Source organism: Photinus pyralis, unplaced genomic scaffold, assembly GCF_008802855.1.
Source record: "Photinus pyralis isolate 1611_PpyrPB1 unplaced genomic scaffold, Ppyr1.3 Ppyr1.4_LG1, whole genome shotgun sequence".
Taxonomy (NCBI): domain Eukaryota; kingdom Metazoa; phylum Arthropoda; class Insecta; order Coleoptera; family Lampyridae; genus Photinus; species Photinus pyralis.
Genome location: NW_022170249.1, coordinates 70,709,660 through 70,722,067, shown reverse-complemented (window position 1 = coordinate 70,722,067; position 12,408 = coordinate 70,709,660). Strand labels below are relative to the sequence as shown.

At 34.7% G+C, this 12,408-nt stretch overlaps 1 protein-coding gene across 2 annotated transcripts; it reads right to left on the bottom strand.

Moving 5' to 3' along the window:
• Nucleotides 1-1,012: 1,012 nt before the first annotated feature.
• On the bottom strand, nt 1,013-5,975 carry LOC116159355 (cleavage and polyadenylation specificity factor 73). 2 transcript variants are annotated; one of them, XM_031472318.1, is made up of 15 exons: nt 5,726-5,975; nt 5,612-5,675; nt 5,457-5,554; nt 5,281-5,409; nt 4,990-5,167; nt 4,850-4,939; nt 4,654-4,804; nt 4,426-4,601; nt 4,251-4,380; nt 2,301-2,476; nt 1,991-2,252; nt 1,754-1,941; nt 1,578-1,706; nt 1,370-1,492; nt 1,013-1,202 (listed from the first exon to the last, which is right to left on the bottom strand). In XM_031472318.1, the coding sequence occupies exons 1-15, from the start codon at nt 5,794-5,796 to the stop codon at nt 1,098-1,100; spliced, it is 2,070 nt and encodes a 689-aa protein (XP_031328178.1). In that variant the 5' UTR covers nt 5,797-5,975; the 3' UTR covers nt 1,013-1,097. The 2 variants fall into 2 exon arrangements, with proteins under 2 accessions (XP_031328178.1, XP_031328179.1); XM_031472319.1 differs by lacking the exon at nt 1,013-1,202 and having other exon boundaries at nt 1,364-1,492; nt 1,541-1,706.
• Nucleotides 5,976-12,408: the final 6,433 nt, after the last annotated feature.

Below are 12,408 nucleotides of genomic sequence, written 5' to 3'. Positions count from 1 at the left end.
TTCGTTATCACCTGGTATACTTATTTTACAATACAAAATTGTAGCTTTCGAATGGACAAAGAATTTTCAGAGAAGATTTTTAGGAGATGATTCTAATGGTTCTCAAAGATCTGTAGGTTCTAAATATCCAAAAAGTTCTACATGGTTTTCTATCTGGATTCTAAGAACATTTTAAAAGAATCTTAGAAGATAGAATTCTAAAAACTTCTAAGAACATTCTAAGATCCAAACAAAATTTTAGTGCTTAGTTATAAAAATTCTAAGAAGACAGTTTTATGGAGAAGATTGCAGGGAGGGTTCCAGCCCTTATTTAATAATGAAGAACGCACTGTAATCATTTCCTCGGGAGAGGACAATTGCGTCAACAGTTCAAGTGTGCCTACCCTCCACGATGGTGAACCCCCCCATCCTGGGGGTGAGAAAAAAGGTGATTTTTGACCATAAACATAACATGAAAACATTAAATTACAAAGTTGGTTTTCAGAAATTTGAAAAAGTTCTGAAAGTTTTTCAAATTCCAAAGTGCTAAAATATTCTAGAATGATTCCCAATAAATCAAATAAAATTTGGAAAAGATTCTCAGAAAATTTCATTTAGTTCCCAAGAGAATTTTTGTAAGATTCTACTAACATCTTAAGGGTTCTAAAAGTCTTGAAGATACATTGCTACGCATATATTCTAACAAAGGGTTCTAAGAAGATAGTAAGAAGATTCTAAACTGATTCTAAGAAGATTTTACTAAGACTCTGAAACAAATCCAAGGATTCTTATAGGTTCTTGAAGATTCTAAAAAGCTCCTTACGAGATTCTAAAAATTGTCCTAAAGATACTAAAGAGGCTTTGACGAGATTCCGAGAAGATGGTTCCAAGAAGATTGTGAAAACGTTCTACGATGATTATAACAGTTCTGACGATTTTAAAAGCTCCAAAAGTCCAAACCTTCTAAACTATAGCATAACAAAAATCCTTATCTATACATTTACCCTTACCACACCAACAATTTCAAGTTACATAATACAAATTTATGTTTATTGTATTGCTATAACTACAAATTATTAGTACCTTATATACTCAAAGAACTATGAAAGAGCTTGTTGTTACGCAGCAGTTTCAACTTGTGGAGGTGCCAGTGACTGATACAATTTAGAAACTGCAGTTTGCACAATTTGCTGGAAAGTTTCATCGGATGGGCATACCACTTCCTGTAAATCAACAGATGCAATTAATTGATTAAGAAAACTTATTAAAACTGTCAACTTCATACAAAAAATGATGATATGTGGCATAAAAATCTTTTAAACCCAAAAACTAAAAAAATTATGTCTCAAAGTCAGCTTTTGTATTTCTTGCAACATCAAAATAAACTTACCAAATTTAAAAGATCAATATCTGCACGTTTTTCGTTGACAACAACGTACAACTTTTCACCTTTAAACATTTTGGGCACTGAATCTTCGCCAAACATGTCTTGTAGCATTTCTATTAAACATTCCTACAAAATGAATATTGTCAATCAGGCACTTCCCAACAGTCTCTGTACCGAGATCTCAGATGCACGTATGCTGAGAACAGCCTACCTTAAAATGCATCCTATCCACCTTGGCACTGGTCGTCATACTCTTAGTCGGGGCGTCTAATGATTCTGCTTGTAAAACAGCAGCAACAATGGCATCCGCATACATATCATTAACAGGATTTGCCACCCACTACAATTTAATTAATTACAAAATTTGTAAATCGAAATTCAAATAACCTCCAAAGTTACGATTTTATTTTCTATGGTTATATCAACAGCGTTAAATGCTCTCATTTTTCTATCGCCCTCAATGGTTTCCAACAGACCAGCCACCTGAGTAACCAGATAACGTAAAACACTAATGGATCCGGAATAATGAAGGCTCTGGCGTTGCATAACTTGACTCATTGACATGTCAGTATACTCTACAATATTAAACTCGCTATACGAAAGACTCGGTGTTCGAGTACTTACTAGATAAATCATCTGCGGCAAGAATGTGATAATTAAAGTTGCGTTTAACTAGTATGCCCGACAAAACATTTCCTGGTTTCGGTTGTTCGACAGCAAGAGATCCCATGACTTTTGCAGTTTTCTCGCCTCTAAAATAGAGTTCAACTGCGTGAGTATTTCTCGGGTTATGCAGCTGCATTGTAGTGTTTGGATCGTCTTCGTACTCCCTCTGTAAGGCAGCCTTTAGACGGCTCATTTCATTCTGTTCGCCGTGCACTAACACCTAACCGAATGGCGATTAAAACTAAGATTTTCGTTCAGTGACACTTACAACATGAGGTGGTTTTAAGATTCGTATAAACTCGCTGGTCTGTTGATAGTCTGTGTGCGCGGAAAATGAAATGTAATCTACTGACATTTTTAGTGGTAGTTTTTGACCAACCATTGTAACGATTTCTTCAGGTTCGGAGAGTATCGCTTTGGCTAATGTTCCCTCAACACAGTAACCTGTAAGAATTATTTCAAAAAGTTCGTTACTAACATTTGCAACGGGTTTATAGTGTTTATACTCTTAGTTATTAATTGATATTGTACAAGTTTGATATGAACATCATAAGTAAGCCAAGTTGTTTAAGTAACACAAGTTTAATCGCGTGAATCACGTGGAAAAATTCAAAAGCACATTTTCCATGAATGATCAGTACTTCCCAAAAGGCCATCGTTATGTGCGCTATGATTTTCTTTACTAGAGGCATATATGGTTAAAATTTCAAAGAAATATCTTGATAAATAAAGAAGTTCCCACTGACTGCGCATGCGCAGATCTAATTTTTGCAATATCTGTTATGTTTAACAGAAGCATCTGTGATTAAAATTTCAAAAGGATATCTCGATAAATAAGAAAGTCGCCTGCATGCGCACAACTGATTTTTACTGTAGGTATGCGACATATGTGCCTTCACCAGAAGTATCTGTGGTTAAAATTTCAACAAAACATATTAATAAATAAGGAAGTTGCCATTGCGCACTCTGCGCATGCGCAGTTTAATTGTCAAGATTTTCCTTGGCTCAAGTGCTAGATCTATACGCTACCGAATGCAAAAAGAACGAACTTAATATCTTGAAAACTGTAAGAATAGTTAACGCCTCGGGCAGACGGACGGACAGAGAAAGTGGCTGCAATAGCGCACCAAACTTCGTTGGAAAATGCGATATCGAGATGCTGTTTTCGCGAGTTTGTTTAGGCATCATTTAGCTACTTTTTCATGAAAAAAAATCATACCAATGCATTTAATCTTTTTGAGAAAATTAACCATTTCTGTCGGAATGTCGAAAAAAGCCCTCAAGCGGTGATATGTGAAACTAACAAAACTTCAAATAGTATAATATTTGTAGCTGAAGAATAGCTTTTTAGAACTAACCCGAGTTTGTTTAAATCGGCTCAGCCGTTTCGAAGATACAGGGTGTTCATCAACATTTTCTTTTTTTGTGGGCATTTATGAATGATATCAGTAGAAATCTCTAGAGCCATTCATATTACCATATATTATTTTTTCTAACAGAATAATCAGGCGAGGTAATATTACATCCAACCAGTCATTAGAGTCCCGAATCAATATTTAGTGTCTGCACGTGATATTGAAATAATAAAAAGATCAGAAGACAGTATTTAAATACAGTTCAATCTCTTTAATCCCAATAATTAAATGCAAGAGGTGTATCCGAATTAGTGAATTGTCTGGATTATTGAATAGTAGGCTAAACTAGTGTGACTGGACAAGGTTATTTTATATGTTCAAATAATTTTTTTATTGAAAAACAGCATAAATTCTAATTAATGAAACATGTAATAACCAAACATTAATCTACATAAATAAAATGCATGTATGGGCATATGAAGAAAACTTCATTGTGACATTGGCATATCCGGATTACTGGATGTCCGGAATAAAGAGGTTGCACTGTACGAGCACTGTATCAGGCTAAATGCTAAAATTGGAAAGGAAATAGACAAGTTGAGTTAACAACAAAAACGTAGCAACACTCCAAAAAATGTTTGTGTAAAAGTGTTACAGATAAACAATGGAGGAGAATGGAAAGAGGTAAGCAATACAAGATATGGAAAAGAAGAGCATAAGAAATAAGCAGAACTGAACAATAGAAACAATAGAAAAAAAGTAGATACAAATTAACAAAAGTATCATTAAAAAAATAAATAGAAACCCAACACTGCACTTTTAATATTTGCAAATTTTGTATTGCCAATCAAGTTTCTCCTTACCTGCAATTATTACACCATTCTTTGCATCTGTACACCACGACTCGAATAGTTCGCGTGACAGTCCACTTTGCATCATACCAGGGGACGCCATCACCACACAAGGCCCGATATCATCAAAATGATCAATACCCTATAAAAAATTGCCAATACAGACGTCGATATACAATAATCTCACCTTTAAATTTGATATGTGTTTAAAAACAAAAGGATTATTAATCGCTATTTGTCTTCGAATTTTTTCATTCATAGCGTTAATGTACGTTTGATAAACTGCCATACATTTTTTTGCCAATGATGAGGCGTAGTAAATTGGAATGTCATGTAATTCTGGATGCTGACTCCAATATTCATCTGTAAGGCCACTATCTACATTTTTGAAACTTGAAAGAATTCTGTTACCTACCTAGTATCAACAAAAGTTCCTGTGCACGACCCAAAGCAAACACCGGAATGAGACAACGTCCACCTCTCATTACTATGTCATGGACAAGATTTGTAAACCTACTTTCACGTTCTTCACGTTTTTCATGGATATGAGTTCCATAGGTAGATTCCTACAAAGCTCATTAAAAATTATGATACTAAACATGCAAATTTACCGTGATTAATACGTCTGGTTTCACAGTAGGTATTTCGGCTGCCATTAAATGTCGATCCTCTTGCCTTGAAAAATCTCCAGTATATAGGATCTTAAATAAACAGCTTAACATCACAATACTTGTCATAAAATATAAACAACCTTAACGCCGGCAATTTCCAGCATAAACATGGCAGCGCCAAGTACATGTCCAGCATTGTAAGCCCAAAATTTAACCCCCAATACATCCTTCTCTTCGTGAAAGTTTATGGTTTCAATTTTATCCATACTCGCCTCCAAATCTGATTCTGTATATAACATCTGCTCCGTAGCTATGTTGCTATAATCAAATTTACAATGACTATTAGATGAAAATCCAAGAGAAGTCTATCAAATTTGGATATAGACCAATTTCAAGAAATAGTGATTCATCATATAGTTCATACTGCATACCTCACTTTAATGTAATCCGACAATAACCATCTGTAAATGGCTTTTGTTGCATGGGTCATAAAACAGCGACCTTTAAAGCTCGTCTTTTGCAAAAACCACGGCAGAGCGCCACAATGATCCAAGTGAAAACTATAAAAAATCGAATAACTTACTAAGAAGCACATTTAAATACATACTGAGAGATAAGTAAGAGATCTATCTCGTCTGCTTCAATTAAGTCGACAAACGGTAATGCATCCATTCCAGTTAGACCAGGATGAATGCCACAATCGAGCTGTAAGTTGTACGTTATTGCAATTGTTCATTTATTACAACCGAGATTACAACTTACCATTATCTTTTTTCCTTTAAACTCAATCATGATGCAAGATCTGCCCACTTCTTGCCCAGCTCCCCTAAAATGTGGAAGTTAAAATTATAAAAGTATAGTAATTATTAAACTTACAGCGGTCTGATAACTAACAAGTCACTTTCTTCCGCAGGAACTTGCGTTTCAGGCTTTCGTTTCGTAGCCATTGTTAGGATTGTTTCCTTCAGATTTACTCCAATTTTACTTGCTCATGTAATTTTAATTATTAATGAAGAAACAAAACCATTTTTGTATGGCCAAAATATGTCCCGGCTCAAAATGATGAAACATAACCAAACAAAACAAACATGAACAAGCGTCAGACGTCATACTGTCTGAAGTGAGCCACCGCTGGAAGTGGTTCTGTTACATACTTTTTCAATTGCAATAAAGGAAGCAAAGATAATACCATGCGATCAAAAATGAGTTGCTGTCGAGTCGCCTTTGGAATTTTTGTTTACAAGGGAAATCGTACTTAACTTGAACTTCCAAAGGCGACTCGACAGCAACTCATTTTTGATCGCCCGTTATGTAGTTTGCGACCAAGGACTTCTTCTACGCATTCACATCTTCACAAACAATTAATTTTACAACACAATTTGATATTAATTTGACGGCTGGTTATTTTATTGGTAAGTTCCTTTTTTCCCAGCCTATTTCTATTTTTATTCGGTGAACTACCATTTTCAAAGTTTATTTTTGCAATGTAAGTTATTTCGACTTATAGCGTTTTCGATTGGCAAAACTCGTGCTGCACGAGTGCAATTTTTACGTTCTATTGGTAATTTTAGGGCAATTTTCTGTGTTCCATTGGCAAATGTGATGCAACAATTACTGCAAATTTCAACGCACGGAGGTCCGAGAGCTCGTGGAGCTGCTAGTTAACAAATTTTTTATCGGATTTATGGCTCAGTGGTAAGAGCATTGGGTTATAAATCCGAAGGTCGGGTGTTCGAACCTGGGTTGAGATGAATTTTTCATCTGTGGCGGAGATGGAAATTACCTTAGGCCAGTTCCGAGCATTCTACCGGCTACTCCGAATTAGGTTCTCCTGCAGTTTTCCTAATTCGTAAGGTAAATACCGGAGTAGTATAGACCATCTTAAGACCTTCTGCAGAGGCACCTCTAAATAGCATTATGCGGGTCACTCTGTAATTGGGCGGCATGCCTGTTGAGGGCCCAAAACAAGAGAGGGATAATAATAATAATAATAATAATAATAAATTTTCAAAACAAACGTCCGACAATTTGAATTTCTTCTTGCGTTGGGAGAGTTTTTTGTCGTCATCTAGCGATAGCGAAGATGATGAACTAGCCATAACTTCTATTTTACAAAAAGTTGCAGTTACTCATTAAACTGAACGTCAAAAATTGGTCCGTTACAGGAATTTCAAATTTGTATTCCTCATCGTTTATCATAAATAATACTGAAATCGTTTGTCATTTTGAATAGAGATTTGTCGATTACCTAAATCTAAAATGAGGTTATGGACAAATATCAACAAATATTTATGTTCCATTGAGAGCAATTTTCACATGAATTTCTTCAGTTTCTCGTGCAACACTCGTGCAGTACGAGTTTTGCCAATCGAAAACGCTATTAAATTTCCGAGCTTTTACAATCATAATAATTGCCATCATTATTAAACAAATTTTTCACAGTTTCAGTGTTTTTTATGTTCCTTCCCTACTGTGCTTCAGGTCAAAGCGTTGTCTATAACCAAAGGGTACTCTTTGCTACAACAAACGTAAGGGGGCCCTGCCTTAAACGTTTGATCACGTGCCACTTTTCAAATTCAAGCGGGAACTTGTTTAGTTTTGGAGGGAATAGTCATTCGGGTGGTCATTTTGTTTAAAAGTTGCCGGGTTGACTTTATTTCCGTGTTCTTGCAGTGTGAAGTTAGTGTAGAACCTGGGGGTTAAGATGCTACAATGTCATAAATTGTTATTGGACGTCCAGGACTCCTGAGTAACATGCCTCCATACTGCTACATTGTAGTGTGATTTAAGATAGTATCAGACACATCTACTTTTGTTGCGCAGCACATTAAAAAACTGCGCAACTTTAACTGCAGCAAGTGCAACCTGCAAAGTTGCGATCGCACCCTGGTTGCGTGCAGTAACTTTTTGTTGCACGCAGTTAAAGATGTAGCCATGTGTGAACAGCTATTTCTGAATGTTGCAAGCGCAGCAAAAGTTATTAAATAAATTGAAACTTTTACTGTGGCTGCCGGTGCAGTATTCTGTATTCAGCATCTATATTTAATGTGCGAACAAACCATCAAAAGGACATTTTTAAAAGGCAACTCTTCTTGATCGCACAATTCAGTAATTAAATTAAAAGCGTTCAACTGTTCACGCCTCTTTACCCACTCTCTTTGTTTTTTTTCTTTTGCCGCTTTTATGTCTCCAACAAAGTTTGTTATTTATGGGAAAGTGTGCGCGCAGATGCGAGCCATCATGAACCACTTCCCTAACGAAAATCAGGTAGCTGCTCGTTAAACGTGTTACCATAGTAACAATGTTTATTAGTTGGTAGTAGTTAAAAGTACCCATGGAAATAGCGAGTGCGAGCGATGCACCACCCCGCCTCAAATCGCTTATATGTATATAATAGAAATGGAGATTTTTTTTGAAATTCTATCATTATTCAAATTCCATTATGTATTCCTACAATGCACACAAGTTTGTGTGAGTAATTACAATTTCCAGCCTTAACTTTCGACCAATAAACTACATCTTATACGTTTGTAATTGCATTTGAGTTATTAAGGTACGTTTCCTATGAAGCGTCTGACGCGGTGTGGCATTTACGCATATAACAGGTGCCGGCCGCCGCATGCAGGTTAGAACATGCTTTCTATTGAGGCGGTGCATTGCGTCAGCCGCACCGCGTCAGACGCACGCGTCAAACGCTTCATAGGAAACGTACCTTTAGTCAACTCATCTGTAACACAAAATTGAAATGAAATATAATCGGTAATAGATTTTTTATTGTATATCAATATTGTTATGCGCTTACTCTATAAAATAACTAAACGTATAAATACCTAGGTAACTCGTTTTGCTACAACTTGGTCTGTCGAACGGAAATATCTTAACAAATTTCTATAGAGAGTAACAATTGCAATAATAAATACTTTGTGCATCTAAATTACCTGTCTGGGCATTTTTGTCATATACAATTTGAAATAGCGAGCTATCTAATTTCCTTGGAAAATCTAAAATCCGAAATAATACTATTTTACAATAAACCGTTAAGATAATTGCAACGTCGCGATTTTGAAATGTCAACACAAAATCAGTTTTATATACTTCTTTACGGACAAGTAAGGCAGAAATTATAACAACCGACTTCGCAAAACATGCACAAATATTGCTGTCAAATGTGAAGTGCAAACGGAATGTACATTATAACTGAGTGAATAAGTCACTTATCATCAGAAATGATTGCACTGTGCAAATAAAACGATCTTTGACTCCTTTTCACTATAGCTAAGCACAGGAACACATGCGTATAGATATTACTATTCCGATCACTCAATTGTTAACGTGAATGTATTGCGGAAAAATGCTTATGGCACTAATACATTTTAGCATTTAAATATAGGTACTTTAACAAAGAACACTTTGCCAGTAACCGGTAAATTTGTATTCAAAGTCAAAATGTATGTGGGCTACAAAACTTTTAGACAAAAATTACGTATAGAAGCCGTTTTGGAGTAGCTAACAATTATGTTTTTACTACTCACTTAAACAGGTGCATGCAGCTTCAAATACATTGTTTAATACCGATTGTTTTGTACGCCATACACACTTTGGTATCCAACAACTTACGGAGTTTTCATTCACCTGTGTACATTTTAAGAAACTCTTTTTCAGACTTTTACGAATATTTGCATTCATTAGAGTGTAATTCGGAACTCCTCACCTTTCCCGATACGAAGTGTCTCAAAAAATAAAGCAATGAAAAGTTTTTTAGAATATGCAAAAATATAAATGGAGTCATTCTCGAGACCTCAGTGAATACATTGCTGTTTTTTGAGCGCGTTATTTTATTATAAACCATGAAAATTTAGAAACTGCACACCAGCTCCTGTTCTGCAGTATAAAAAAGGTTCATAATACAATAACATCCTAAAAACACACATTTATAAAACAATGGTAATAATAGATACATTTCTACTCTTACATTTTACTTTGGTTGAACACATTTTTGGCAGAGCTTCGCAGTAAAAGTCAAGTGTCATTTGCATTAGATTAATGAAGCACTTAGTCCAGTTCGGATAAAGAAAGTTAAAAGACGGTTGTAAAACTGAATAGTAAGTAGGCAGTGACTCATTTGCATACACTCCAATGGCCGAGAGGGCTAAGACTGAACCTGTGCGTGATACAGTCCAGTCTTAAATATAAGGAAAAAACAGAATGACCATCATCCAATACAAGTGACACTATAAGCCCTGTGTTACGTGTAAATAATATTAAAAAAGAGTCAGATTAGTATTTTAATTAGTTGACGAGCTGTTCATATATTAAATAAATATTTCGATGTCTTTGTCTACTATTTTAAATGTAGTTAATTACAATATTATTATGTTACATATTACAAACAAATTTCAACAGTAATTCTACGTTTGCGTTTATACACTGATACAATAAGCTGACAATAACTCTCAACTTGTCTTAGTATTAATGCTATAGTTATCTTAAATCTGCACGATATGTATACTTCGAACATATTCCAAACAGATATTTTGTATTGTGCAAATAATTTCAACTTGCATGTAAGTTCAAACAACACTGATAACTAATTACATCTCCCTATGGGTTTCACTATGTATGGTGGATTTTGGTAAGTTACACCTTAAATAGATTTAAAAATCGGTAGAGCAATATGTACCTGCATGTCGGATATTTTTATAAAGCTGGCAATCATTTTTAATCTCCCTGTACATGAAAGTATGAAGTACACAAGGTTCTCATGGAAGTCGATTAAAAGTTTTTGTGGATTGAAAACCCTAGAATTCTGAATTTTTGTCCAGTGTTATAGCGTTTTCGATTGACAAAACTCGTGCTGCACGAGTGCAATTTTTACGTTTTATTGGTAATTTTAGGGCAATTTTCTGTGTTCCATTGGCAAATGTGATGCAACAATTACGCACTCAGTGCAAATTTCGACGCACGAGGTCCGAGAGCTTGTGGAGCTGCTAGTTAACAAATTTTCAAAACAAACGTGCGACAATTTGAATTTGTTTCTTGCATTGGAGATTTTTTTGTCGTCATCTTGCGATAGCGAAGATGGTGAAATAGCCATAACTTCTATTTTACAAAAAGTTGCACTTACTCATTAAACTGAACGTCAAAAATTGGTCCTTTACATGAATTTCAAATTTATCTTCCTCTCGTTTATCATAAATAATACTGAAATCGTTTCAGTCATTTTTTAGCATAGAGATTTGTCAATTACCTAAATCTAAAATGAGGTTATGGACAAATGAAAACAAATATTTACGAACATTTATGTTCCATTGAGAGCAATTTTCACATGGATTTTTTCAGTTTTTCGTGTAACACTCGTGCAGTACGAGTTTTGCCAATCGAAAACGCTATTAGTCAAGATTCTCTTACACTTTAAAATATTCAACTTCTGGCAACACTAGAAGTATTTTAAATAGGAACACAGATATTTTCATTTGATTTTTGGAGAAAATTTGATGTCAGACTTCCCTATACCTATTCTCAACTGTAGATATTTTTTTTTAATTTCGAAAAATACAACGCGCCTTTTATTCATTTTCAACTTGTTGTAAACGCTTCTGAGGTAGGCGAAGCATAATAAAGGATAAGGGTGCTTGACAAAACATTTCATCCTTGTCAGTATTGAAAAAGTTCGTTTTTTCAACGGTCACTCGCTGTGTATTATTTGATGCAAAATTTTATTACGCATCGATGCGCTATAACTGCCCCTAATGATTTTCTAGTATTTTTTTTGTTTTCACCAACGTTGCCTCCGTTTCATTAAAATCTCATTAAAATATGAAACACGGATTAACAACAAAACCTTTACACGTAGATATAGACCAAATTAAAGCTAATTGATTCTGCATCTGATAATCAATAATATACAGGGTGTCACAGTTGAAAAAACGAACTTTTTCAATCTTGACAATGATTAAATTGGTCATTATACTTTGAACATCTTGCGATAAACGAATTGTCAAAATGGATAAGAGGCGCATTGTGGAAACTTGAAACATTTTCTCAGGAATCCAAAAAAGGAATAACTGAGTATTTAAATTTAAAATAAGGACGTCAGTGGCAACTTCGTATGATAAAAATATTGATAGAGAAACTTGAATAACCTTGAGCTTCTAACGAACGGCTACCAGGAAAATCCCTGTATTTACAACAAATCTTGAAAACTTTGGCAGCAAATACACAAACAGTAAATCACTTTTATGACATAACTGTTTGGTGACAAAAATATAAGCAGTGCCATTAAAAAACTCCACAAATTTCAATATATTTTAAAAAATTAAAATTAAGTTTATTATCAAAATGACCTCGAGAATGACCCTATATTTTCCTAGTGTTTCAAAATAATTATACATGGTCAGGTAATAAAGTTATTGAACCTAACCCCATTTTTTCTATGTATATTTTACTGCAAAAATAGCAAATCAAATTTGGTTTTTAAAAATATAACACGCCACGGATGCTATTCAAAAAATATTTAAGTAATTCAAAAAGTTCAAAAAAGATTCAAAAGGTTTAAAAAA

What these genes read in the sequence shown, in the direction of transcription:
- LOC116159355 (XM_031472318.1), bottom strand. Translation starts at nt 5,796, where the DNA reads ATGGCTACGAAACGAAAGCCTGAAACGCAAGTTCCTGCGGAAGAAAGT. An exon ending in TCGGATTACATTAAAGTGAG is followed by an intron (nt 5,168 to 5,280) that starts GTATGCAGTATG and finishes ATTTGATTATAG; the next exon opens with CAACATAGCTACGGAGCAGA. An exon ending in AACCAGACGTATTAATCACG is followed by an intron (nt 4,805 to 4,849) that starts GTAAATTTGCAT and finishes TGAGCTTTGTAG; the next exon opens with GAATCTACCTATGGAACTCA.